Source organism: Leopardus geoffroyi, chromosome B2, assembly GCF_018350155.1.
Source record: "Leopardus geoffroyi isolate Oge1 chromosome B2, O.geoffroyi_Oge1_pat1.0, whole genome shotgun sequence".
NCBI lineage: Eukaryota > Metazoa > Chordata > Mammalia > Carnivora > Felidae > Leopardus > Leopardus geoffroyi.
The window spans coordinates 68,441,568-68,465,918 of NC_059332.1; the positions used below are offsets into that span (position 1 = coordinate 68,441,568).

Sequence of the window (24,351 nt, forward strand, 5' to 3'; positions counted from 1 at the left end):
ATGCTTTTATTTGACAAATTTAGTGGACTATTCATTATTAATAATCTTAAAATATAAGTGTTGGAATATTTTTGCATGTTTGGTTTTCAAAAATAAACTTAAAAAAAAACTTTCATTCATTTTTGAAAGACAGAGAGAGACAGAGCACAAGCAGGGGTAGGGCGGAGAGAGAGGGGGACACAGAATCTGAAGCAGGCTCCAGGCTCTGAGCTGTGAGCACAGAGCCCGACGCGGGGCTCAAACTCCCGAACCGCAAGATGATGACCTGAGTCAAAGTCGGATGCTCAACCAACTGAGCCACCCAGGCGCCCCTAAACTTTTTTTCTTATTTAGTGTAAGAATGACCTGGTAGTTTGAGAAGTGACCACTAGTCCACCAAAAGTTATCCCTGTAAATGCTGAAGCATAGAATGTAAAACTGGAAGAAAAAATCTGGCATCTTCAGAAATCTTGCTAGTGTTAAAGAGAAGGGAAGTCCTTTTCAATGCAGAAAGCATGACTCCAGTGAAACCACAATATTGAAGTACATTCTTTGGGTGATATTCACATAGGTGAATATTTATATCTAGGCTGAGTAATGTGCACAAAGGAAGGCGGTGCTTTTGAGAAAACCACAGGCATCTTTTATATAAGTTACGTCACTTGTTATTTTATTTGAAAGTAACCTGCTACTTAACCTTTACAAGGTATGGTATTGCATATAGCAGAATTTTAAAATTTCTCTTATATGTGAATGAATATCTTTTTTTTTTTTTAATCTTTATTTATTTTTGAGAGAGAGAGATGGAGTGTGAGTGGGGGAGGAACACAGAGAGAGGGAGACACAGAATCCAAAGCAGGCTCCAGGCTCTGAACTATCAGCACAGAGCCCAATGCAGGGCCTGAACTTACAAACCCGTGAGTTCATGACCTAAGCCGAAGTCAGATGTCTAACCAACTGAGCCAGCCAGGCGCCCCTGGATGAACATCTTTTTCAACAAATATTTACTGAGGGCCTAGTATATTTGAAACCTGGCTAGGCAGAAACTGGTTCTTCTGCGTACTGGCAGATCTTTGGATCTAGCAAATACAAAGAGTGGCAGAAACATAAAAAGAAAGATAAATAGAAACATCCATTTAAAATCTGTTGAAGTTTATATCAAATTTAACAACTTACATTTGTATGGCACTTTATTGTTTTGGAAATCATTTTGTGTACATTTGGTCCTTAAAACAACTTGTTGAAGTAGATATGATAAACTTACTCCTACTCTGCAGATGAGAAAGTGGGGACAAAAAAATTAAGCACTTGTTGAAGGATACATAGGTGGCTGCCTAGAAGAATAGCTGAGAATGGAACTTCTGTCTGTGTATTCCCATAGTAGATCACAGTTCTCTTATCTCTTAGGTGTTAGTTGGTGTCAACCTCTTAGTGGTGACTTCATTTTGTGGCTTCAGTTTGAATGGTTCCAGAAATTCTGAAAAGTCAGCATCACTAAAGTGATAATTGTTAAATGGTTACTAGATTTTTTTTTTTCTTCATATAAAGCAGGAGATGAACATGATGCATTATTATGGAACTACTTTAACATTTTTAGTAGATTAATGGAGCTGAGGTTAGTATATGTGCTGCCGAAGCGAGCACATGGAGCTGAGGTTAGTAATTAACTTTTCTAGTTGGAGAGTTTTTAAAGGACACACATCTGTTTTAAGAAAGAAAGGAGAGTTCTATGGTAAGGCCGGCTTCAGATGCAGCAGCAGCTTGGGTGGCTTCGGTGAGGAAGTGTGAGAGTTCCAACTTTCTTCCGTGCCTGAGAGATTTTTCGTGGGGAGGGTCGCAGTGTCAGAGAAAAAGCAGCTTGTAGGCTTGGGTCTCTTGGAGGAGGATGAGGAGTTCAAGGAGTTCCCTGCGGAAGAGTGGGCTGGTTTAGGTGAAGACGAAGATCCAGATGCACATGTCTCGGAGGATAATTGGGATGATGACAGTGTAGAGGATGACTTCTCCAATCAGTTACAACCTGAACTAGACAAACATGGTTATAAGATGGAGACTTTGTAGCATCCAGAAGTGTTGAAGCAACCTAAACTTGAACTGTCTACTAATTCTAGGACACAGAACCCAGGATGGAACACTTACAAAAATATGTTTATTTCATTACCTGCTTGGATTTTTGTGTGTGTTTGTATCACATCTTAAAAAAAAAAAAAAGGAGAAAAATATTCTGGGGGAATTTTGAAAATAACTTTTATTACTTGCCACATTGATACCGGTTTGATAGTTATGCTTGTTTTTTGTAAAGATTCACTAATGAGCTAAGGTGTGTCTGCATTGGTACCTTTATGCCTTCGTTCACTTAACAAATATTTGAGTGTCTGCTATGGGCCAGGCACTGTTCTAAGTGTTGGTGATACAGTGATAAATTAACACCAAGTCCCTGTGCTGAGTGACATTTTATCGTTGTTTTGAATTAAGTTAATTATAGACTCTTCATACTAGTGTGTAATCAATGGGCCTGACCCTAAAGTTGGGAAATAGTTGTCAAGTAGTACAATTTGATGGCTACTCAAAGACTCATTTACTCTGAAATATTTTATGCCTGGTGTTGTAACACTGAGTTATAACACTGTTACCCGTCTACTCCTGATAAGTAAGCATATGTTCCATTTTTTATCTCAGTCTCAGGAAACAAAGCTGGGAGAAAAAAAATGGGACCTACGATTGATATGTTGGACTAGCAGCTATTGTTTATTGAGTTGTTGCTGTTGCTATGTGTTAGATACTATGTGAAGCAAGTACTTTATGTACATTGTCTCAGCTAATCACTACGTTACTTTAGTGCACTTTGTATTATGACCCATAATTTATAGACTGGGAAACTGAGGCACAGAGATGTTAAATTTACTCAGGCTCACAGTCAGTACTTGGTGGAAATGGAGTTTGGAGTTACTTAGCATGCAGTAGGTAAGAGTAGAAAGAGTGCTGATATATACACAGATATGTGATCTTCTACCACAATGTGATAGCATACCATGTAAGTGGAAGGCCTCGGTGAGTGAGGAGGGATGGGGAGTCAGGAGAGCTTGTTGTGGGGAGGGAGTGGACAGGGAGGATTATTGCTTGTCTAACTGCTTGGCCCTTAGGCTTAATCCTTTTTGTGACAGTCCTGAGGCTCCAGAGTTGCATTTAGGTACAAGTACTAGCTTGTCCAGTGTATAGGTAAGAGGGACTGGCAGACCAGAGGTGATCCTGGTTTTACCGGTCATTACTTTTGTCAGATTACTTAGTTTCTCTGGGTTTCAGTTTTCTTATCTGTAAAATGGGGGCAATATTACCTACCTGGTGTGGTTCTTGGGAGAACCAAATTAGATAATAATACATGTGAAACACATCTCACAGTGGTATATAATTAGTGTGCATTATTGTTGTGACTGTGCTTTAAAAATTTTTTTGTTTGGCAATATTTTTTTTTAACGTTTATTCATTTTTGAGAGACAGAGAGTGAACAGGGGTGGGGTAGAGAGAGACGGAGACACAGCATCTGAAGCAGGCTCCAGGCTCCAGGCTGTCAGCACAGAGCCCGATGTGGGGCTCGAACCCATGAACTGCAAGATCATCACCTGAGCCCAAGTCAGATGCTTAACTGACTGAACCACCCAGCCGCCCCTGTTTGACAATATTTAATGTGAAATATTCAGTCAAAGAGAAAAAAAATGTATTGGAGATTTGGGTGGAATCTTGAAGTTGGCCAGTTTTAAGAAGTTCTGAAATTTAGGTGTGCATCAGAATTACCTGGGAACTGGTAGAAACACTTGTCAGGGAGGTGTGGGTGGAACCTGGGCTTAGCATTTTGACATATTTCTTCGTTGAATTTACTTGTACACCAAAATTTGAGAACCACTGGTTTAAAACTTTTCTTCATCTTGTGCTTAGGGAGGGCTTTAACAATAACAACAAAAAAATTGTTTGGATTAACCAGACAGTGTATGGTAGAAGGAAGTGAAATATCAGTTACCAGAATCCCTTCATCGATTTTTTTTTTCCCTGTTAAGCTTATTTGCGGCCTATAGGCATTTATCTTGGGAGGACAGTGCAGTGTTGAATTTCACACCTAAATTTAATTGCAATGAGTTTTTCAGCTTTTACCCAGTTTCATTTGGAAGTGAGCTGATTATATTTAATTTTTAAACAATTATAGAAATAGCAATATTATAAATAAGTAGTAATTATTTGTATTAAGACCTTGTTATATCTTAAGACCTTGTTAAACTTTTAAAATTGGATTTCTTTAGATAATGTGCTATTTTGGACTAACCAGACTTGGTATTGTTAACTGCATCAGGCAAACTCCTAGCAGGAAAGAGATTTTATCCTTGATGGTACAAAAGAACAGATTACCGAGGTTAGAGAACAAACAAGAAGTGGAGGGGGGTTGGTGGGGTGGGGTGGGGTGCTTGAAAGAAGCACTCAGGGGATAGCAATGGTGAGAAGCCCTTAATTCTCCAGAGATTACCAGAGCTGAGAGTTGAGAGCTGGAATTGTGGAGGAGGGCCCCAGGGAACTGTGGCTTTTAAGGCAGGCCTGACTGGCAGGGAGGGAGGGAGGGGAAGTTCCTGACCTCTCCTCCCTCTTTTGGGTCTTGTTCATTGGCTTGCATTGCTTGAACCCAGCTGGGGAGCCTAGGTGGTGATCTCTGCAGGCTCATCCCCCCAGGGCTGGAACAGAGCAAAGGAGGGATTGTGGGTTTGTTGCAGCAAGTGGAGAATAAATAAGGCATTGATTAGAACCTTTGGGAATTTGTAGCATTTCCTTGGTACAATTTAAATAACTTTGAGAGTTGTGATACATCTCAAAAATACTTGAGACTACCTGTCTTATACATGCTTAGAAAATAGTTCATTCGCTTTCTCATTTAATTGGACAGTTATTTTAGGAGGGTTTATTTTTTTTTTTAAAGTAATATCTATGCCCAACATAAGGCTTGAACTCACTATCCAGAGATTCCAGAGATCAAGAGTCGCATGCTGTATCGACTGAGCCAGCCAGGCTCCCCTTAGGAACTTTTGATGATCCATATAACCCAATGAGAAACATAACCTAGGTCCATTGGCATAAAATCCTTTTATTAATATATTGTGCTTTAATGAGGTTTCTGAAATTAGGTGGTCTTGGTTTGGTAGAGTAAATGGTTTTCATAGAAAATTACTTTAAAAAATTTTTATTTATTTTGGGAAAGTACGCATGAGTGGCGGAGGGGTAGAGAGAGAGAGAGAGAGAGAGAGAATCCCAAGCAGTCTCTGTCAGCGCAGGGCTCATGGACTCATGAACTCATGAGATCATGACCTGAGCTAAAATCAAGAATCGGATGGTTAACTGACTGAGCCACCCACATGCCCCTGAAAAAAATCTTTTAATGACTAAGTTAAAAGAAATTAAAAAAATTTTTTTTTTTTTTTTGTCAAGAAGAGGGCTTTGCCTTATGGAACTTTTACCTCCCGTTCACCTGAACTCTTGATAGCAAAAAGACCAGAACACATGCATAATGTAGTAACAGTTCATAGAAGTAAGGCTGTTGTGAAATAATTGTCCTTCCTCCCCAAGTCCTTTTAAAGACACTTTAAATTTCTGTATACATCTGTTGCAGTTTGGGGTTACTCAACTCTCTTTTGTTAATGCTAGTTTTACCTAGTTAACCTGAATTCTGGGTACAAGTTTAAATCCATGTCTTTTATTTTGGACAAATTCCTGAGGATTACTAAAACGGGTTTCTCTTCTTAAAGAGACGGTATGAAGGTCCCTAGTATATGAACAGTACTGCCCACCAAAAACAATTAGATTATATTTATATTTTCTTTCTACTTTTGAAGGTTTCAGGGAAAAGAAGTACAAGATTTTACTCAGATTAAACAAATCTTGTGAGACATCTGCACATTACTTGAGACTACTTGTTTCAAGTACAGTTAGACTGGGTCTTGTTCATAGCCTCCAGAAAAGGAGCAACTAACTGTATAGTCTAGGACTGAGCAAATTAATCAAATAAGAAACACCTGGCTATGAGACTTTAAATAAAGGATACTTCCGGGTGTAATTATATAATTGGGTCTTTTTTTTTTTTTTTTTTTTTTTAGAAACAAATATGTTTATAAGCTTGTCTTAAAAGCATATGGTGCAAAGAAATAAAACAGGTTTGGAGTAAATCATAGAGTACCTGTGCTTGAAATGGTACATTTAGGTATCTTCTCTGTGAGTGGGCTTTTTTTTTGTCTTTTTTGAAAAAGAGAAATTTCAGACTTTTTTGGGATCTTCTAAAAACATAGTGTTTATTTTGATTTGGGCTGATAGAATTAGTATCCCAAAGGGGAGAATTGAGGCTGTTGGTTTTTCCATGTTGTGCTCTTTGAATTTCCTTGATTTGAGGATTGAGTTATTCCAGAGAGAACTTTTCTCCAGTTCCTTGTTATTTTTTTTCTAAAATTAGATGAAACAACTGTGTTTTGGTTTGTGGGCATGATTTGCTGTTTGTTATCCTTTTGGTATTTTGAGGAAGAACAAAGTGTATTCATGTGTATGTGTTTTGAGGAGGAATGTATTAGTTCTCTGCTCTTCCTGTCCATCATTATTGGCTTGAAGATGAGAGTAGATGATTTTATGTATCTTTTAATCCTTTTGCTTGAGGTTTCAAACAAAACTATATCTTGTGTTGGCCATCCAGATGATGGAGAAAACAGATGAGTGCTTAGTGTAGAACTAGTCACTGGGTATTCCATGGCAAATTGAGAAGGTGGGGAGGGCGAGGAAGATGGGAATTGCCTGGGTTTGAGCATATGACAGATTTCACTATAGATGTTTTAGAGCCCAGAAAAAATATGTCAGTCAGAATTTTGCATCTCATAGATACATTCTACTGATAAGTTTGCCTTTTTTTTTTTTTTTTTTTTTAAGAGAGAGAGAGCACGAGCCAGGGAGAGCCACACAGGGGAAGGGAGGGGGAGAGAGAGAGAGAGAGAGAGAGAGAGAGAAAGAGAAAAAGAGAAAGAGAATATCCCAAGCTGACTCCATACTCAGTGTGGAGCTTGATATGGGCTCCATCCAGCACCCTGGGATGATGACCTGAGCTGATACCAAGAGTTGGATGTTTAACTGATTGAGCCACCCACATGCCCTCCACCTTTACAGTTTTTAAATCCTTTCACTGCCCATTTTGATTACATACTTCATGAATTTGCTTTAAACAAATGTATTCCTGTAAAGCTTTGTGTAAGTTAAATAAAGAATTGAACTGTAATTTCATATTATCCTGGGAAAGTTTCTTATTTATTTAAAGTATTCCATTAGTGATTTCTTTTGTAAGGGGAAGAATCCTTTTTTCAACAAATGCTTGGTTTTTAGATTGTACTAATATATATGGATATTTCACATATTATTGTTGTATAAACATAGGTCTGGCTAAATACACATTTCATATAAATATGCTTAAATTAAATTTGGTCTCATATTGTGTTTGATATTACCAATAAAAAGGGATTGGGTAATAGAGATTTTTCTTAAATAAATGCTGTTTCTTGGATTTGTACTAAAATGTCCTTTGGTAGGCTTATCTACTAAGAATAATATTCTTTTAAGCAGTAGATTGAGGTTCAGTATATAATGTAATAGTAAATTCTTTTTTTTTTTATAAATTCTTTGTGTGTCATAAAATTTATTAGGTAAATGATAGTATTCTGCTTTAATGCTAAAATCAGTGTTTTGTGTGGCCTGAAGTAAATTGTCTGAAAATAACAGTTAAATTTAGAGAGATAGTTTTATTAAAAAATTATTGTAGTTGAAAAGCAGACAAACTGTTGTTTGGAAAACATACTTTAATGTAGCTCTGGATAAAATATTTGTTTTCTGTACCTAATACCATGCTAATGAGGCCATGAACCCAGATTCATTGTAATCTGTGTTCTGTCCCTAAACACTCAACAGAGACTACTCTGTAACCTAGTAATTAATAGATCCAGTGGCCTCATTTTGGTCATTATTCTTTTCCAACTTCTTCAGCTATTGACCAACTAATCCTCCTTGAATTTTTTTCTCTTAGCTTCTGTGGTCATGCCCTCTGTGAAGACTCTGACTTTTCCTATTTTGTTTTTACTGCTTAATTTTCTCTGCCTGTGCCTTTACTGTTTGTGTCCAATAAACTCCCAAATGGGAGTCCCATATTAAACTCTACTCACTCTGTTCTTTTTTTTAATTATTATTTTTTATAATCTTTATTTTTGAGAGAGAGAGACAGAATGTGAGCGAGTGGGGGAGGAACAGAGAGAGAGGGAGACAGAATCCGAAGCAGGCTCCAGGCTCTGAGCTGTCAGCACAGAGCCCGATGCGGGGCCCAGACCCACGAACCGTGAGATCACGACCTGAACTGAAGTCGGACGCTCAACCGACTGCGCCACACAGACACCCCTGTTCTTATTTTTGATAATTACATTAATCCCATGGTCCCAATTCTTATTTTTAGGGCAAATTTTCCCCGAATCTCTTTCTGTATCATTTTGACTAGCATTTCTGAACTGATGCTATACAAGACACCTCAAATTTTCATAATTCCCATCAAATCCACCTCCCCTGAGAAACTTGGATCTTCTGTTTCCCTTATGACAGTCCTATTACCTCGTTATTCCAGTTTAGGTCTTTAAAAAAATTTTTTTTAAATGTTAATTTTTGAGAGAGAGAGAGACAGACAGAGCACGAGCAGGGGAGGGGCAGAGTGAGAGGGAGACACAGAAACCGAAGCAGACTCCAGACTCTGAGCTGTGAGTCTCAGGCACAGAGCCTGATGCAGGGCTCGAACTCACAAACCATGAGATCATGATCACTTACCCGGACTTAACCAACTGAGCACCCAGGCACCCCTGAAGTTCAGCACTTTAACTCACCCTTTCCCTCTTATCATAGTTGTTCACTTGCCAAACCGTGTTTTGCTTCTAGAAGGCCATCCTTCACTTTCTACTCCCTCAGACTGAATGCAAGCTTCATTACTTTTTCTTCCATACATGTCTCCCTGAATTTGGTCCTTTTCCTCAATGTACAGTCTGTCCTGTGCATATCCATTACGGTTGTATTTCAAAGTAGAAATTTGATTGTAATAGTCTCTTGCTGAATAAGAGTCCCAGTTAGCCCTTTGTTAATACATTTTAGAGTCCAAACTTTTTATTGTGTGATTGAAGCCGTCCGTGGCCTAATCTCTTGGCTTACTGCAGCATTTGTCAAACTTCTGCCACTGTGCCAGGCTCTAGCCCCATTAGCCTATTTCCTAGACATGTCCTTATTCTCCCTCCTTTCTACTCTTGTTCAAACAGACCTTTGTCTGGAATGGATTGACCTTTAGTCAGTTTTACCTGTCTTTCATGACCTGTTTGAATTAAATCTTTCAAAACTGTTTTCCCAAATTTACTTTTTGGAATTATACCTCTATTATAATACTTACCAAAGGTTATATAATATATATGTGTCTTCTTTCATCCTCCCCTACTCTCAGTAGCGAATGTGAGCAGCCTAGCAAAAGATTTGGTAAAGTTTTATGTAGAATAGTGGATCTCAGGTTTTAGGACTCTTTAAAGATTCATAATTATTGAGGACTCTGTAAAGATTTTGTTATCTGTTTGGTTATAGCTTCATTATTTACTGTGTTAGAAATTAAAATTTAGAAATTAAATTATTTAACCCATTTAAAAATAATATTTAATAAATACGTGTTAACAGAAAATGACATTTTATGAAAAAGAACTATTTGCAGGGTACCTGGCTGGCTCAGTCGATAGAGCATCCTACTCTTGATCTTGGGGTTGTGGGTTTAAGCGCCATGTTGGTTGTAGAGATTACTTAAAAAAGTTAACAAAAAGAAATATAACTGTTTTCCAAAACAAAAATTTGTGAAAAAAGTGGCACTATTTTATATTTTTTATAAATCTCTATAATGTCTAATTTAATAGATGATAACTGGATTCAGTTTTTGCTGCATTATGTTGTTTTTGGTTGAACTGTTTATGAAGAAAATCTGGCCTCACCCAAATATATCCTTGGGAAAGGAAGTAGTAACGTAACCTTTTTAGATAATTGTGTATATTCTTTGATCCTTCATCCAAACTAAGCAGGTGGTAATTTCTTAAAGTTTCAAAGTGGAATCTTAAACCATACTAGTGAACTCTTGCACTCTGTTATATTACAATCTGTTGGTGTATTTTGCACTCTGAATGAATGAATCTTTTACCCATGCATGATTTTATAACCTGATGTATTGGTCATTTGAAACACACTGTCTTGCTGAATTATGTAGATCTTGTAATATCTTGTAATATCAAAAAAATTATATTTTTATTTTATCAGAAAAATTGTTTAACTATTTAAACTTGAACAGCATAAGCTATTATTTTCAAGGTGGTAGATACAAGTTTTCCAAGATTCTGCTTTTCACTTGAATTTTAATATTGTCAGCAGATATTGTAAGTCTCTTTCCCTGAAATGACAGGCTTTACTCAAAAAACAAACAAAACCCAGGGCGCCTGGGTGACTCAGTCAGTTAAACATCCGACTCTTGATTTTGGTTCAGGTCATGATCTCATGGTTCATGGTATCGAGGTCTGCATCAGGCTCTGTGCTGACAGTGCAAAGCCTGCTTGGGATTCTTTCTCTCCCTCTCTCTCTCTCAAAATAAATAAACTTAAAACAACAATAACAAACCCACAGAAAACACAAAAATAAGCAAACAAAAACAAACAAAACCCCAAATTTGCCCAAAACCCAAGTTTGAATAACCAAGGTTAGTCAGTCTTACCAGTAGCAATGGTATTCCATAAAAAAAAACAACCAAAAAACCAATTCCTGAAGATTACAACTCAGACATTTGGACAAATAATTTTCCTTGAGGCAGCCATCATATTTTGTCTTACAGCAGAAATACTTTATGTGCAATTCCTATTTCATCATATAGAATGCTAAAAAGATGTATTTAGGATCAAGATGTACTAAAATTAATAAATTTTATTGCTTAGAGGTATACCTAAGTGAAACCAGCATTCTTTTACTGGGGGGGCAGCGATCACTGTCCTGGTTCTGGCTAAAGTGGTAGTAGTTTTACTTATCATTGGTTCTGCATAATTGGGGTAAATGTAACTACATTGAAAAAGGCAAGTGTCTTAGTATTATTATGAAAATAGTTTTGACCTTGTTGACTCTGTAACAGTCTCCGGGATCTTCAGGGGTCCATTGACTTGGAGAAATGCTGGTCTAGATAATTGTCTGCTTGGGTTGTGGAGGTGTTCAGGTTTCCTGTAGAGCAGACATGTAGAAGTCTGGAAAGTTAGAAATGGACATTACTCCGGAGTTAATTTAATTCCAATTGCTCATTAAGAAGTTGAGGAAACTGGGGCTCCTGGGTGGCTCCTGTGCTGACGGCTCAGAGCCTGGAGCCTGCGTCATATTCTGTCTCCCTCTCTCTCTGCTCCTCCCCCCCACTCACACTCTGTCTCTCTCTCAAAAATGAATAAAATTAAAAAAAAAAAGTTGAGGAAATAGGTTTAGAGAGGTTAAGAGACTTGATGAGGTTATACAGTTAAATTAGAGGCAGCACTGAAAAGGTAATTCCTATGGCTCTTAGTTCAGAATTCATTTTTTCTATCAGTATTGTAAAATTTATAAATTTAGAGGCAATTGCAAACACATTTCATATAAAGCTGTGATTAGAAAAATAAGCATTTTTAAAAATGGTATAATATGGATACTGTCAAATAGAATTCCTTTAAGGGATAGATTTGTGAACTCTGTGACCCAGAGCCTTAGAATCAGCTTTCATCTATTTTTCACCTCTTTTTTCAATATAGTTGAATATGAAATTGCTGTGGTCACATGGAAAATTGAGAAATTGAGATAAATCAACAATTAATGTATACTCATTCCTAAGAAAAACCTTAAAATGTGCTGTGATAAAAATCAGTATCATCTGTTTGACATTTAATGGAATAGCACATAGTTATATATAAAAATGAAAAATAATTGAGCATATTTTAGAGAGAATTTTCTTAAAAAAATCATCATGGAAAGTTTTAAGCATATTAAGAAAAGAAGAGCCAAGAACCACCATGTACCCATCACCCAGATTCAACAGTTAGCAATTTAGGGCTAATTTTATTTTACCTTTTCTTGATCTATAACAATTACTTCCCCCTCCAGATTATTTTGAATCAAATCCCAGATATCATATAATATCATCTATAAACATTACAGTTTGTAAAAGAGTATTATTTCTTAAAACTTGTATTTAGGCATATATAATAAAGTCAGGCCTTGATATTTAGTAAATTTGAATGAACCTCTCAGAAGTCTTTTCTAGGCTAACAAAACCCAGAAACAAACCAAAACCCTTCCTCCTTTTGATCCTGCCATGCTCCTTGTTCTTTTGTCTTATTTCTCATTCCCTTATCCTAACTTCTTGAAAGAGAATGCTCTTATTAGCTCTTTCTGTTTTTCCTCTGTTTACTCGTTTTCTCACTGCAGTATCATTTGTCTCAACTACTATACTGAAACTGTTCAGAGATTACCAGTGACATTCCCATTTTCAAATCTTCTGGTTTATTTTCAGTTGTTATCAGCCTCTTCTGAGCCATTCGGTGGAGCTCTTATAGAGACTTCTTTCTCCTTCGGCATAGTTCTCTCTCCCAAGATACTTTCTACCTTTCTATTTCTCCTTCTTTGTTCCTCATTCTTCCTTTAAAATGTCAGTTTTCTGGCCTCAGTCCCATTCTCTTTTACTGTTATACTAGAAATTCTCTATTCTGTCAGACTTGGTGCCCCCTTTTCAAAACAATTGATTTGTGATACCTCATTTACCACACTGAAATGAAATTAGATATATATATATATATGTGTGTGAATATATATACACATATGTATTATATATGTATATACATATGTAAAATAAAAAATGAACATAGTGACATAACATGAAAGTAATATTAAGTTATGTACATAATAATAGGTTATAATATGTATATTATGAATATGTAAATTTAAATATAGATTTATATATTAATACATGTATTTCAGTATGTGAAGACTTAGCTTCTCCTGTACTGTAGGATAAAGTAGTGCGATGCTAATACCCATGTGTAGAATAGTCAAGAAAGCAGCTGCTGCAGATCAGACTAACATACACATATGTTAACTGGGTGACTCAAATACCATGATCAACATTGCTCTGTAATATTTTTTCCTAAAATGATGAACACCTTTTGGTAGGGTTCTATATAAAGACAGTGTTTTTCAATTTATGAGATACTGTATTTTTGGAAGTTTCAGTACATATTAAAAGAGTGCAAAAATGTTTTGAATATCTGTATAAATATGTTGGATTAGATTCTAGGGTCACCTGTCTTCTCTTCCAGTTTTGCTCTTTTGCTTCTATGTATCACTAATGGCATCAGAATGATTTATTTAAAAAAATTTTTTTAATGTTTATTTTTGAGAGAGAGAGGGAGAGGGAGACACAGAATCTGAAGCAGGCTCCAGGCTCTGAGATGTCAGCACAGAGCCTGATGTGGGGCTTGAACCACCCCGAGCTGTGAGATCATGACCTGAGCTGAAGTCCATTGCTTAACTGACTGAGCCACCCAGGCTCCCCAGAATGATTTAAAATAAAAGATAAAAAGCTCTCATATCCCTTCCCACAGGAGCCGTTTCAGTTTGGACTATCCCTGTCCTTTGTTTTTGCTGCAGTAGTGTTTTTTTTAAAATTTTTTTTTCCTTAAAAAAAAATGTTTATTTATTTATTTTTGAGAAAGAGAGAGAGAGTGCGTACAGTGGAGCAGCAGAGAGGGAGGGAGACAGAGAATCTGAACCTGTCAGTGCAGTTTGCTCTGAACTGTAAGTGCAAAGCCCGATGTGGGGCTTGAATTTAGGAACCATGAGATAATGACCTGAGTCCAAGTTGGACACATAACCAACTGAGCCACAGGCATCTTTTATTTATTTTTTGAAAGAGAAAGTAGAGAGAGGGATGGGTAGAGAGAGAGGGAGTCACAGAATCCGAAGCAGGCTCTAGACTCTTGAGCTGTTAGCACAGAGCCTGACTTGCCTCTTGAACTCACGAACCTTGAGATCATGACCTGAGCCAAAGTCAGACGCTTAACCAACTGAGCTACCCAGGTGGCCTGCTGTAGTAGTTTTATTGAGTCATCTTCAATTCATTCTTGAGTGTTGTATGACTGTCTTTAAGTGAGACACTGAAGGTTTTAAATTCTAAATAGAACATACAAAAAAATTAGTGAAATAAAAAAAAAACATACTGATATAAATTGGAAGCTATAATAGTTATTAGTAGTATTATATAGTTATTTTTTAATGAATTTACTACAGAAATCATGTTGTTGCCTTTCAAAACATTTTACTGTTAGGATTTTTAAGGCTACCTATTTTTAATCTGGTTTATTTTGTATGAATTTAATACAAGAATTTTTCTTTATTTTACAAGAGGGGGTGTAGACTTCCAGTTATAAAATAGACCAAACAGATGGTTACCAGAGGCGAGGTAGGTGGGGGGAAGGGTGAAATAGGTGAGGGGGATTAAGATTACATTTATCTTGATGAGCATTGAGTAATACATAGAATTGTTGAATTACACCTTAAACTAACGTAACACTGTTCAATGTACTGGAATTAAAAACAAAAACTCGTGGGGTGCCTGGGTGGCTTGGTTGAGTGTCTGACTTTGGCTCTGGTCATGATCTCGCGATTCGTGAATTCAGGCTACTCGTCAGATTGTGCTGACAGCTCAGGGCCTGGAGCGTGCTTTGGATTCTGTGTCTCCCTTTCTCTCTGCTCCTCCCCTGCTCATATTCTGTCTCTCTTTGTCTCTCAAAAATAAATAAACATTAAAAAAATAAAATAAAAACAAAAAACCCTGCCAAACATTCAAAAATAAGGTAGATATGGGGATACAATGTGCAGCATAGGAAATGTAGTTAATAATGTGTAATATGTATGGTGACAGATGGTAGCTAGATTTATTGTGATGACTTCATGATATATATATATAAATGTTGAATGACTGTGTGGTATATCTGAAACTAATATAATATTGCATATCTACTACACTTTAATGAAAAAAAAGTGATGCCATAGAGAGATTGCCATAGAGTCCATAAAGAGATACTTATTTGAAAACATGTCCAAAATAATTTTCTCATATTGTTTATTAGTATGGAGTTAAGTATCTGTTATCCTCTATTTAGTATTTGAACTTCTAAACCAGCACTCCCCCTCCCTCCACCATGCCTTTAGTGTTATAGACATTTTCCAATGACTATTATTTGTCTAACTGGAAGTTAGATGTCTTTTAATTGATTTGTCTTTCCTGAGGTGTTTTTTTTTTTTTTTTTTTGATATCGACAATTTAGATGAACCTTGATGGATAATAACATGATTATAGAATCTTTGACTTGTTAACAAGGATAGTGGCTTTGCCCAAGAAATATATAAAAGCATAAACTATGAGGCACATACACATAAGTTAGTGATGTTGTTTTTTACAGAAGTTTTCCTCGTAAAAGAATTCTGCAAAGGGCCCTTTTATTGGCCTCTGCTCAAGTGTGTATATATCTACACGAAACTGATTAATGAACAAAAAGGGAAGAAATGAATATATGTTTTAACTGAGGATATGTTTATCTGTACTTACTCCTCATCAAAGCTGCAGTATTTGTTTTTGGATACCAGATGCTCAATGTATTACTCTGTAAATAAAATTTAAGGGAAGAAATCAGCTAATTAAAGTTATAACCTGAATATTAAAAATTTCCTGTGGTGCCTGGGTGGCTCAGTTGGTTAAGCATCCAACTTTGACTCAGGTCATGATCTCGCAGTCCGTGAGTTAGAGCCCTGCATCCAGCTTTGTGCTGACAGCTGAGAGCCTGGAGCCCATTTCAGATTATGTGTCTCCCTCTCTCTCTGCCCCTCCCTTGCTTATGCTCTGTCTCTCCTTCAAAAGAAAATAAACATTAAAAAAAAAATTTTAAAAAAATTCCCCCAATTGAATAAGACAAGATGAAGTATTTCCCTTATTCTCTGCAATATAAATGAGAATTTGGGGTGACTTTCCAAATAGTTGCTGTATCAACATGAAAGTGATTTAATATCCATTTGTTACTGTTGGAAGTGAAGAAATACATTCTTGGGCTGTTTCAGAATCCTGATGTCTGGGCCACAGCCTAGACCCTTATATCTGAGATCTTGGAGGGTGAGACATAGATGTCAGTACTTTTTCAGAGGTATCCAGATGACTCAATTGTGTGGCTCAGTTGTTTCTCTTTTTTTATATTAAATCTGTGTAAGTAAAACTTACACAGGAGGAGGAGGAGTTGAAGAATAGAACACATTCTGTGGTGGAGACTTAAGATTTATTGAAAATTATTAAAATGATGTACTCATTACTCATTACAAAATTTAGAAGTAGAAGTTAATTCTGTTGAATCTAGTTTATAGAATATCTTGTGGATTAATCAATCCTATTTTAACCTTCTACACAATTATCATTCATTCATTGTGGAAATCTGTGTAACCAAAATGGGTGAGTAAGCATTCTTCATATTTCTGCCATGTAGAGATAATCACTATTGTTGGCATTTTGGTAGATGATAGTTTAGTATTTTTTTTGTATGCCTGTATGTATGTCTGTGTATTTTTTCAAAAATGAAATTAACTCCTCTTCTCTTTTTTGAAAGGCTTTGAAAATTAAATGTATTTTCATCTCTGTAAATTGATTTAGGAAATTTCATTTGTGCCCCTGGGATTTATGATTCTTAGGTTCTGTGACTATTGCTTCTTATAAAGAAAAGTAAATATGGGACACCTGAGTGGCTCATTAGGTTAAGCATCTGACTTTGGCTCAGGTCATGATCTTGCAGTTTGTGAATTCGAGCCCCGTATTGGGCTGGCTGTCTGCTGTCAGCACAGAACCTGCTTGGTATCTTCTGTCTTCCTCTGCTCTCTGCCCCTCCCCTGTGCATGTGTGCGCGCTCTCTTTTTCTCTCTCAAAAGTAAATAAACATTTTAAAAGAAATTAAGAAAAAGAAGAGTAATTATCCTTAGATGCTGCCATAACACTTTGCTGCAGCCCCACTTAACAACTGCTTGATGATTTATGTAGATGAGGGTCCATTTGTAGTCCAAACCAAATATGTTTTTGTTGAGATGTTGTATATAACAGGTAATACGATTTTTTTTAAATTTTTACATAATGGTTATGAATTATGTATTTACTTTTCTAAGAATATTATTTAAAAGCATGATTTCAATATTTTTTGCACCAAATAGGATTTATGAATTTATATTAATTATAGCTCTATACAAATTTATTTGTTATTTATTTGTTCATTTATTTTTTAATTTTTGAGAGAGAGAATATGCACACATGCAAGCGGGAAAGGGGCAGAGGAATAGAGAGAGAGAAAATCTTAAGCAGGCTCCACGCGTGGAACCTGATACAGGGCTCATTCTCAGAACCCTGGGCTCATGACCTAAGCTGAAATCAAGAGGTGGACACTTAACCTATTTAGCCACCCAGGCACCCACCCTATAGAAATTTATATTGAAAGATATTTTCCTCCCATAATCCAGTAGTTTGAATAAGCTTATTTTTTATTTTTGACACACTCTTTTTGTATATCCATGTCTTTCTACCACTAAATTGGTGATATCCTTTTATATTCTATTGGATCTTTTTTGCTATTATTAGAGAATAAATGTAGTATTTAGTGTTTCATGTGAGTTTTGCGATCTTTAAATAATGAAACGTATTAAAGCAATGTTGGTATTTTTATTTTCAACGTCTTCTACCTTTTAAAAAATGGTTTCTTGGATAATAGAATGCTATGGTGTATTTCTTGGAGATTTTTCTTTAGTGAGGAAAATCAGGGAAGCTGAGTTTTCCCCTTAGCTTTTAGTCACCACCCCCCCGGACTTTTCTTAAAAACTTGGGTGGTTTAGATGGATTATTTTATTGCAATGTATGCAAGATTGTACTTTGATATTATCATTTTAGAGAAGGTGTTGTTTTCACAGTACTGTACTTAGAGTTATTTCCCAATAGACCAGTGTGCTCTCTCCTGTAAATATGATCCTCCTAGGATTTGGAATTTGCAGTTGCTGGGTTGCCACTGGTAAGTTTAGAGTCTGACTAGTAATTGGGTTGAACAAATTCTTGTATGGCTATTAGCAGGTGTAGAAGAATGTGTACAGGTCGCCTCTGGGTTGGGACTACATGCAGAAAGCACTGCTGCCTTGGCCTTTGGCGTGGGGCGCTGGGCTGGCCCTTGTTCCTGGATACTTTGAATGAGATACTTTGGCAACTGTCCAGACTGGAAATATACCTTCTTAGGTTCCAGATCTACCTTGGCTCATATGAGGGCGGTGTATGGGGATAGTAGCACCCCGGGTGGATGCCTGGTTTTGCCAAAGATCAGTCTCCTGTCTTGAGAGCTGTCTGTGCTGCTTATCTGTTGACGGTCTGGGAGCAGATTGCCAAATACAGGTCGGGAGGTGTATATGACCTGTAAAAGGATCCTCTCCTTTTCCAGTAGGGCTATTCAAAGCTTGGGTTATGGTTGTTATTATTACTGTTTTTAAAGGGTTATATTATTTATTATTCCACAATCCTGAGATCAAGAATCACACGCTCTTCCAACTAAGCCAGCCAGGCATCCCTGGTTGTTACTTTTTTAATGTTATTTTGCTGTTGGTTAATAATTTGATACCTTTTGTTTGAGAGAGTATGACCTGTATCAAATTCATAGTGCTACCCTTATGAAAGAATGAAAAGTAGCTTTTTAATGGAGTTGACTAATGCATTTCAAGTAGCAGTAATTAGTAACATTTACAAGGTAGTTTGAATCCTGATAGGTAGAGCACATTGGTGTTTTGTTTTGTTTTCCTGGAATGTGTAGCATATCACCACTTTAAATTTCATTCTATTCATATTTTAATACTCCACTGAAATGGATCTCCTTTGTTCTGGGCCTCGTTCTTCATTGCCCTGTCACCATTAGTCCCCTTGCCTGTGAATACTTTGTATTAGCACTTTAAGTGTTGTTGTACCATACTGTTTACTTGTCTTTCTCCTTCAGTAACTTGTACACACTCTGGCTTTATTCTGGTGTGTTCAAAGCCTAGTACTTTGCCCTGTTCTAATAGATGCCCAATGAATGTCAGTTCAGGAAATAACTTCATTATAAATTTGAACTGTGAATATATTGTTTACTTCTTTTGAAAATTGTTTTCTCCAAATATAAATTCTAGGTAAATTCATTGATATAAAATTGTTTAGAAATGGTGAGATTGGTATAGTCATGAGCTTAATGAGTCGAGGCACCTAAAATACTGCTACAAAAAATACTCATAACAATGGTGAGAAAGGATTTTTTTTAGGGAAGATGAAACCGTAGCTGAAACTATTTCTGTTAAGAGCTTGGGAGGATGTGGTAGGACACCTTGGCAGTGATGAGATCATTTCTACATGTGAAAAAAATGTAAGCTGTGCTTCTTTTTATATCTATTAGTATTAGATCAACACTATAATTATTAGTGTTTTAATTTGGGTACTTTGTCCTTTTTTAATCTCCATGTTGTGATTTTGTGTACTATTTTTTTTCTGGCCTTAGGGTTGATCAAGTCTGACTATATAAGGAAGGCTATTACACTTGTGTACACATATACACTTACAGCACCAGTTTGAGTTTTCATAGAATTTACTATATTTTTAGATGAAAGTATTTTTTTTTAATTTTTTTAATGTTTATTTATTTTTGAGACAGAGAGAGACAGAGCATGAGTGGGGGAGGGTCAGAGAGAGGGAGACACAGAATCTGAAACAGGCTCCAGGCTCTGAGCTGTGAGCACAGAGCCTGACGTGGGGCTCGAACTCACGGACCGCGAGATCATGACCTGAGCCAAAGTCGGCCGCTTAACCGACTGAGCCACCCAGGTGCCCCAGATGAAAGTATTTTAAAGATTACTTATTTCTGATTATACAACCAAAAGCTATCCTTTGAAAAATTTGAAAAATATGAAGTGTGTAAAAGGAGAAAATTCATTTATAATGCCATCACTTAGAAATAATAAATATTAATGTTTCTATATTTTTTGGTTTTTTTTTTCTTTTTTTTTTTTTTTTTTAAATTTTTTTTCAACGTTTATTTATTTTTGGGACAGAGAGAGGCAGAGCATGAACGGGGGAGGGGCAGAGAGAGGGAGACACAGAATCGGAAACAGGCTCCAGGCTCCGAGCCATCAGCCCAGAGCCCGACGCGGGGCTCGAACTCACAGACCGTGAGATCGTGACCTGGCTGAAGTCGGACGCTTAACCGACTGCGCCACCCAGGCGCCCCTATTTTTTGTTTTTAAAAGATTAATTTATGAATTCTTTTGGCCACGTCAGATAAATATTATGCTCTACTTTCTTCAATATCTTTTCTCTTTTATCCTGATTAATTTATTTTGGAACATGGTTGGAAAGTTATTTTAAACTTATAATAATCATTTTCCTTTTTTTTTTTTTACTACTAAGAAAGAAATGTCTGATCTTTTGGACTGTTACTAGGGAAGTTTTTAAAAATTCTTCATATTCTTTGTCAACCCCTATAAATTTTTTTGAAACTTTTTTTACGTTGTCTTCATTTAAAATTAATCACTCATAACAGAATACATTCTTTTTTTTTTTTTTTCCCAACGTTTATTTATTTTTGGGACAGAGAGAGACAGAGCATGAACAGGGGAGGGGCAGAGAGAGAGGGAGACACAGAATCAGAAACGGGCTCCAGGCTCCGAGCCATCAGCCCAGAGCCTGACGTGGGGCTCGAACTCCCGGACCGCGAGATCGTGACCTGGCTAAAGTCGGACGCTTAACCGACTGCGCCGCCCAGGCGCCCCTTAACAGAATACATTCTTTTGCCAACAACAATACAGATATAATTGATATACCCCAAGACCACAACCTGCTTGTTATCTATCTAGAAACTGAGACTGTTATCATTTTGGTGTGTATACTTCTTTTACTATTATTTGCAGTTTTAAACTTGTAGAAATAATGTAGTTTTGTATGTGTTTTTTGACATTAAAGGTCTGTACTCTACAAATGTCTTGCGACTTCATTTTTTCATATAATACCAGGGATCCTAGGTGTCCATCTTGAAAGGTAAAGATTCACTATACTGTTTTTAATTTATTATTTTTTTCTTTAAGTAAGCTCAGTACCCAATGTGGGGCTTGAATTCATGACCCCAACATCAGGAGTTGCATGCTCTACTGACTGAGCCAACTGAGTGCCCCTCACTTTACTGTTTAGTGTTTTAAAAAAAAAAATTTTTTTTAACATTTATTAATTTAAAAAAAATTTTTTTTTTCTTAACGTTTTATTTATTTTTGAGACAGGGAGAGGCAGAGCATGAACAGGGGAGGGTCAGAGAGAGGGAGACACAGAATCTGAAACAGGCTCCAGGCTCTGAGCTGTCAGCACAGAGCCCGATGCAGGGCTCAGACTTACCGACCGCGAGATCGTGACCTGAGCCGAAGTCGGCCGCTCAACCAACTGAGCCACCCAGGTGCCCCGAACATTTATTCATTTTTGAGAGACAGAGAGAAGAGACAGAATATCAGTTGGGGAGGGGCAGAGACAGAGGGAGACACAGAATCTGAAGCAGGCTCCAGGCTCTGAGCTGTCAGCACAGAGCCCGACGTGGGGCTTGAACTCACGAACCATGAGATCATGACCTGAGCTGAAGTTGGAGGCTTAACCTACTGAGCCACCCAGGTGCCCCAGCTTTACTGTTTTTTAATTGCTGCATGGCTTTCTGTAATTCAGATATAGCATAGTTTATTAAACTGTCTTCTGTATTGATAGGCATTTAGGTCGTTTGCATTTTTTCTCTTAACGGTAGTACAATAAATATCCTTGTGTATACTGAGTGCTGGTTCATAATATTTACTAGTTTATAATCTCAGTAACAGAACAACTTGACATTATAGGTTTTTAATTTTTGTCACTGTGATGGGTGATAAAAGTATCTTGTTTTAATTACATAAAATAATATCTTTCTTAAGGGGCAATACCAGAATTTAATGATAAAGATGGATGAAATACGGTTTTCTATCATAATTCTTTACAGAGATATACGTCTGGCTGTTTGAAATGGATTTTGTGTTTTATAAAAGGTTAAAAAAAGTTGAATTTGTGATTTTATGAGGAAGCACTGAGTTCTCTTTTCCTAATTCATTTTAGTTTAGTTTACATTTGAATTGAGTTGTAATTGAGGGCAAAAAAAGTACTTTTTGCTTTTCAAAAGTTTCCATAATCAGATATTTTAAAATATAAGACTCTGGGAAACATTCCCAAGCTTGAGAAAATACAATTTGTCTAATAAAATATGAACCAAGACACCATATTATATTCTGATTTACAGGAATGGAGAAGTAATAAATTTTAAAGTGGGTTGGAAAATAGGAAAGTAATGGATTAATTAGAATTCATATATTATGCATAAGAGTGTAGCTTTTTAAATTTAAGTATTTTGTACACGCATCAGTGGTTTTTGGTTAGTAGTGGCATGATCTGTATGATAGGCAAACTAAAACAAATAGTAATATGGTATCAAAAGGAAATGATCATAGAATAACCAAATTGAATTGTAAATAGTTCCCTCTGATATAAATTTCACTGTTTTTAGTGACTTCCTATGTCCATTTTGATCATAATTTTCTTATAATGCTCAAGGTGTAAAGCATCATATAATTATTATACAGTGCAGTATATTTTCTTCTGAATTTTATAATTTCTTTTTTTTTAATGTTTATTTATTTTGAGAGAGAGTGCAAACAGGAAAGGAGAAGAGAGATAGAGGGGAAGAGATAATGCTAAGCAGGTCCTGCGTTGCCAGCGCAGAGCCCGATGTGGGGCTCAAGCCCACAAAATTGTGAGATCATGACCTGAGTCAAGATCAAGAGTCAAAGGCTTAACTGACTAAGCCACCAGGCACCCCTGAATTTTATGGTTTCTTGAGAATTATGCAACCATTGAACAGTTTTTATTGTTTTTATGGTATTTAGTTCTATGTCTTATATTTGTTTAGTGAAAATAATAGGAATAGCTTTAAGAAATTAAATCTCTCTTTGAGGCACCTAGTCATAGAATTACCCCTACCTGTTTACAGCTTCCGATCCAGAGTGAGTTCCTGCATCCTCAGACTCTCCTTAAAATCACCCAGCCAAAGGCAAAATTCTAAAATCGGTTCTAACACCCTCTTTTTGAGAAGCCCTACCGTTCTCCGTGATGAGCACTCTTACTACAACAAGTAATAAACCCAACTTGTTCAATCACAAAAAAAAAAAAAAAAAAATTATATCTCTGCCTTCACTTTTCTTATTTTCTGAAGGGGAAAAAAATGCTTTAACAGTGAACCAGAATATAAGATAGTAATTCCCCTAACTGTTCCTGGCACCATTTAAATTTGTTTGTTAATTAAATTTTTATTTTAAAATGCCTTTTTTTTTTTTTTAATTTTTTTTTTCAACGTTTATTTATTTTTGGGACAGAGAGAGACAGAGCATGAACGGGGGAGGGTCAGAGAGAGAGGGAGACACAGAATCGGAAACAGGCTCCAGGCTCTGAGCCATCAGCCCAGAGCCCGACGCGGGGCTCGAACTCACGGACCGCGAGATCGTGACCTGGCTGAAGTCGGACGCTTAACCCACTGCGCCACCCAGGCGCCCCTAAAATGCCTTTTTAAAAAGAGTTTCTTTTTTAAGTAATCTCTACACCCAACAGCGGGGCTCGAACTCAAAACCCTGAGATCAAGAGTTACACGTTCTATCAATTGAGCCAGCCAGGTGCCCTTAAAAATGCCTCTGAAAACACGCATATTTAAGGGCACTGGGTGGCTCAGTTGGTTCAGCATCTAACTCTTTTTTTTTTTTTTTTTTAACATTTATTTATTTTTGAGACAGAGACAGAGCATGAACAAGGGAGGGTCAGAGAAAGAGGGAGACACAGAATCTGAAACAGGCTCCAGGCTCTGAGCTGTCAGCACAGAGCCCGATGCTGGGCTCGAACCCACGGACTGCGAGATGATGACCTGAGCCGAAGTCAGACGCTTAACCGACTGAGCCACCCAGGCGCCCCAAGCATCTAACTCTTCAGCTCAGGTCATGATCTCACGATTTGTGAGTTCAAGCTCCTTATTGGGCTCCACACTGACAGTGTGGAGCCTGCTTGGGATTCTTCCTCTCCCCCCCCTTCTCTCTCTGTCTCTCTCTCTGTCTCCCTCTCCCTCTCTCCTCCCCTCCCTCTTCCCC

The 24,351-nt window shown here is 37.0% G+C and overlaps 2 protein-coding genes across 16 annotated transcripts in view; both read left to right on the forward strand.

Moving 5' to 3' along the window:
- MYO6 (myosin VI) overlaps positions 1-24,351 on the forward strand; it is a 143,615-nt gene that overhangs the window by 3,610 nt on the left and 115,654 nt on the right. The window lies entirely within an intron of this gene.
- On the forward strand, positions 1,624-3,486 carry LOC123609915 (26S proteasome complex subunit SEM1-like). Its single transcript, XM_045500922.1, has 2 exons — positions 1,624-1,711; positions 1,769-3,486. Exons 1-2 carry the CDS (start codon positions 1,624-1,626, stop codon positions 2,035-2,037), a joined length of 357 nt encoding a protein of 118 aa, XP_045356878.1. The 3' UTR covers positions 2,038-3,486.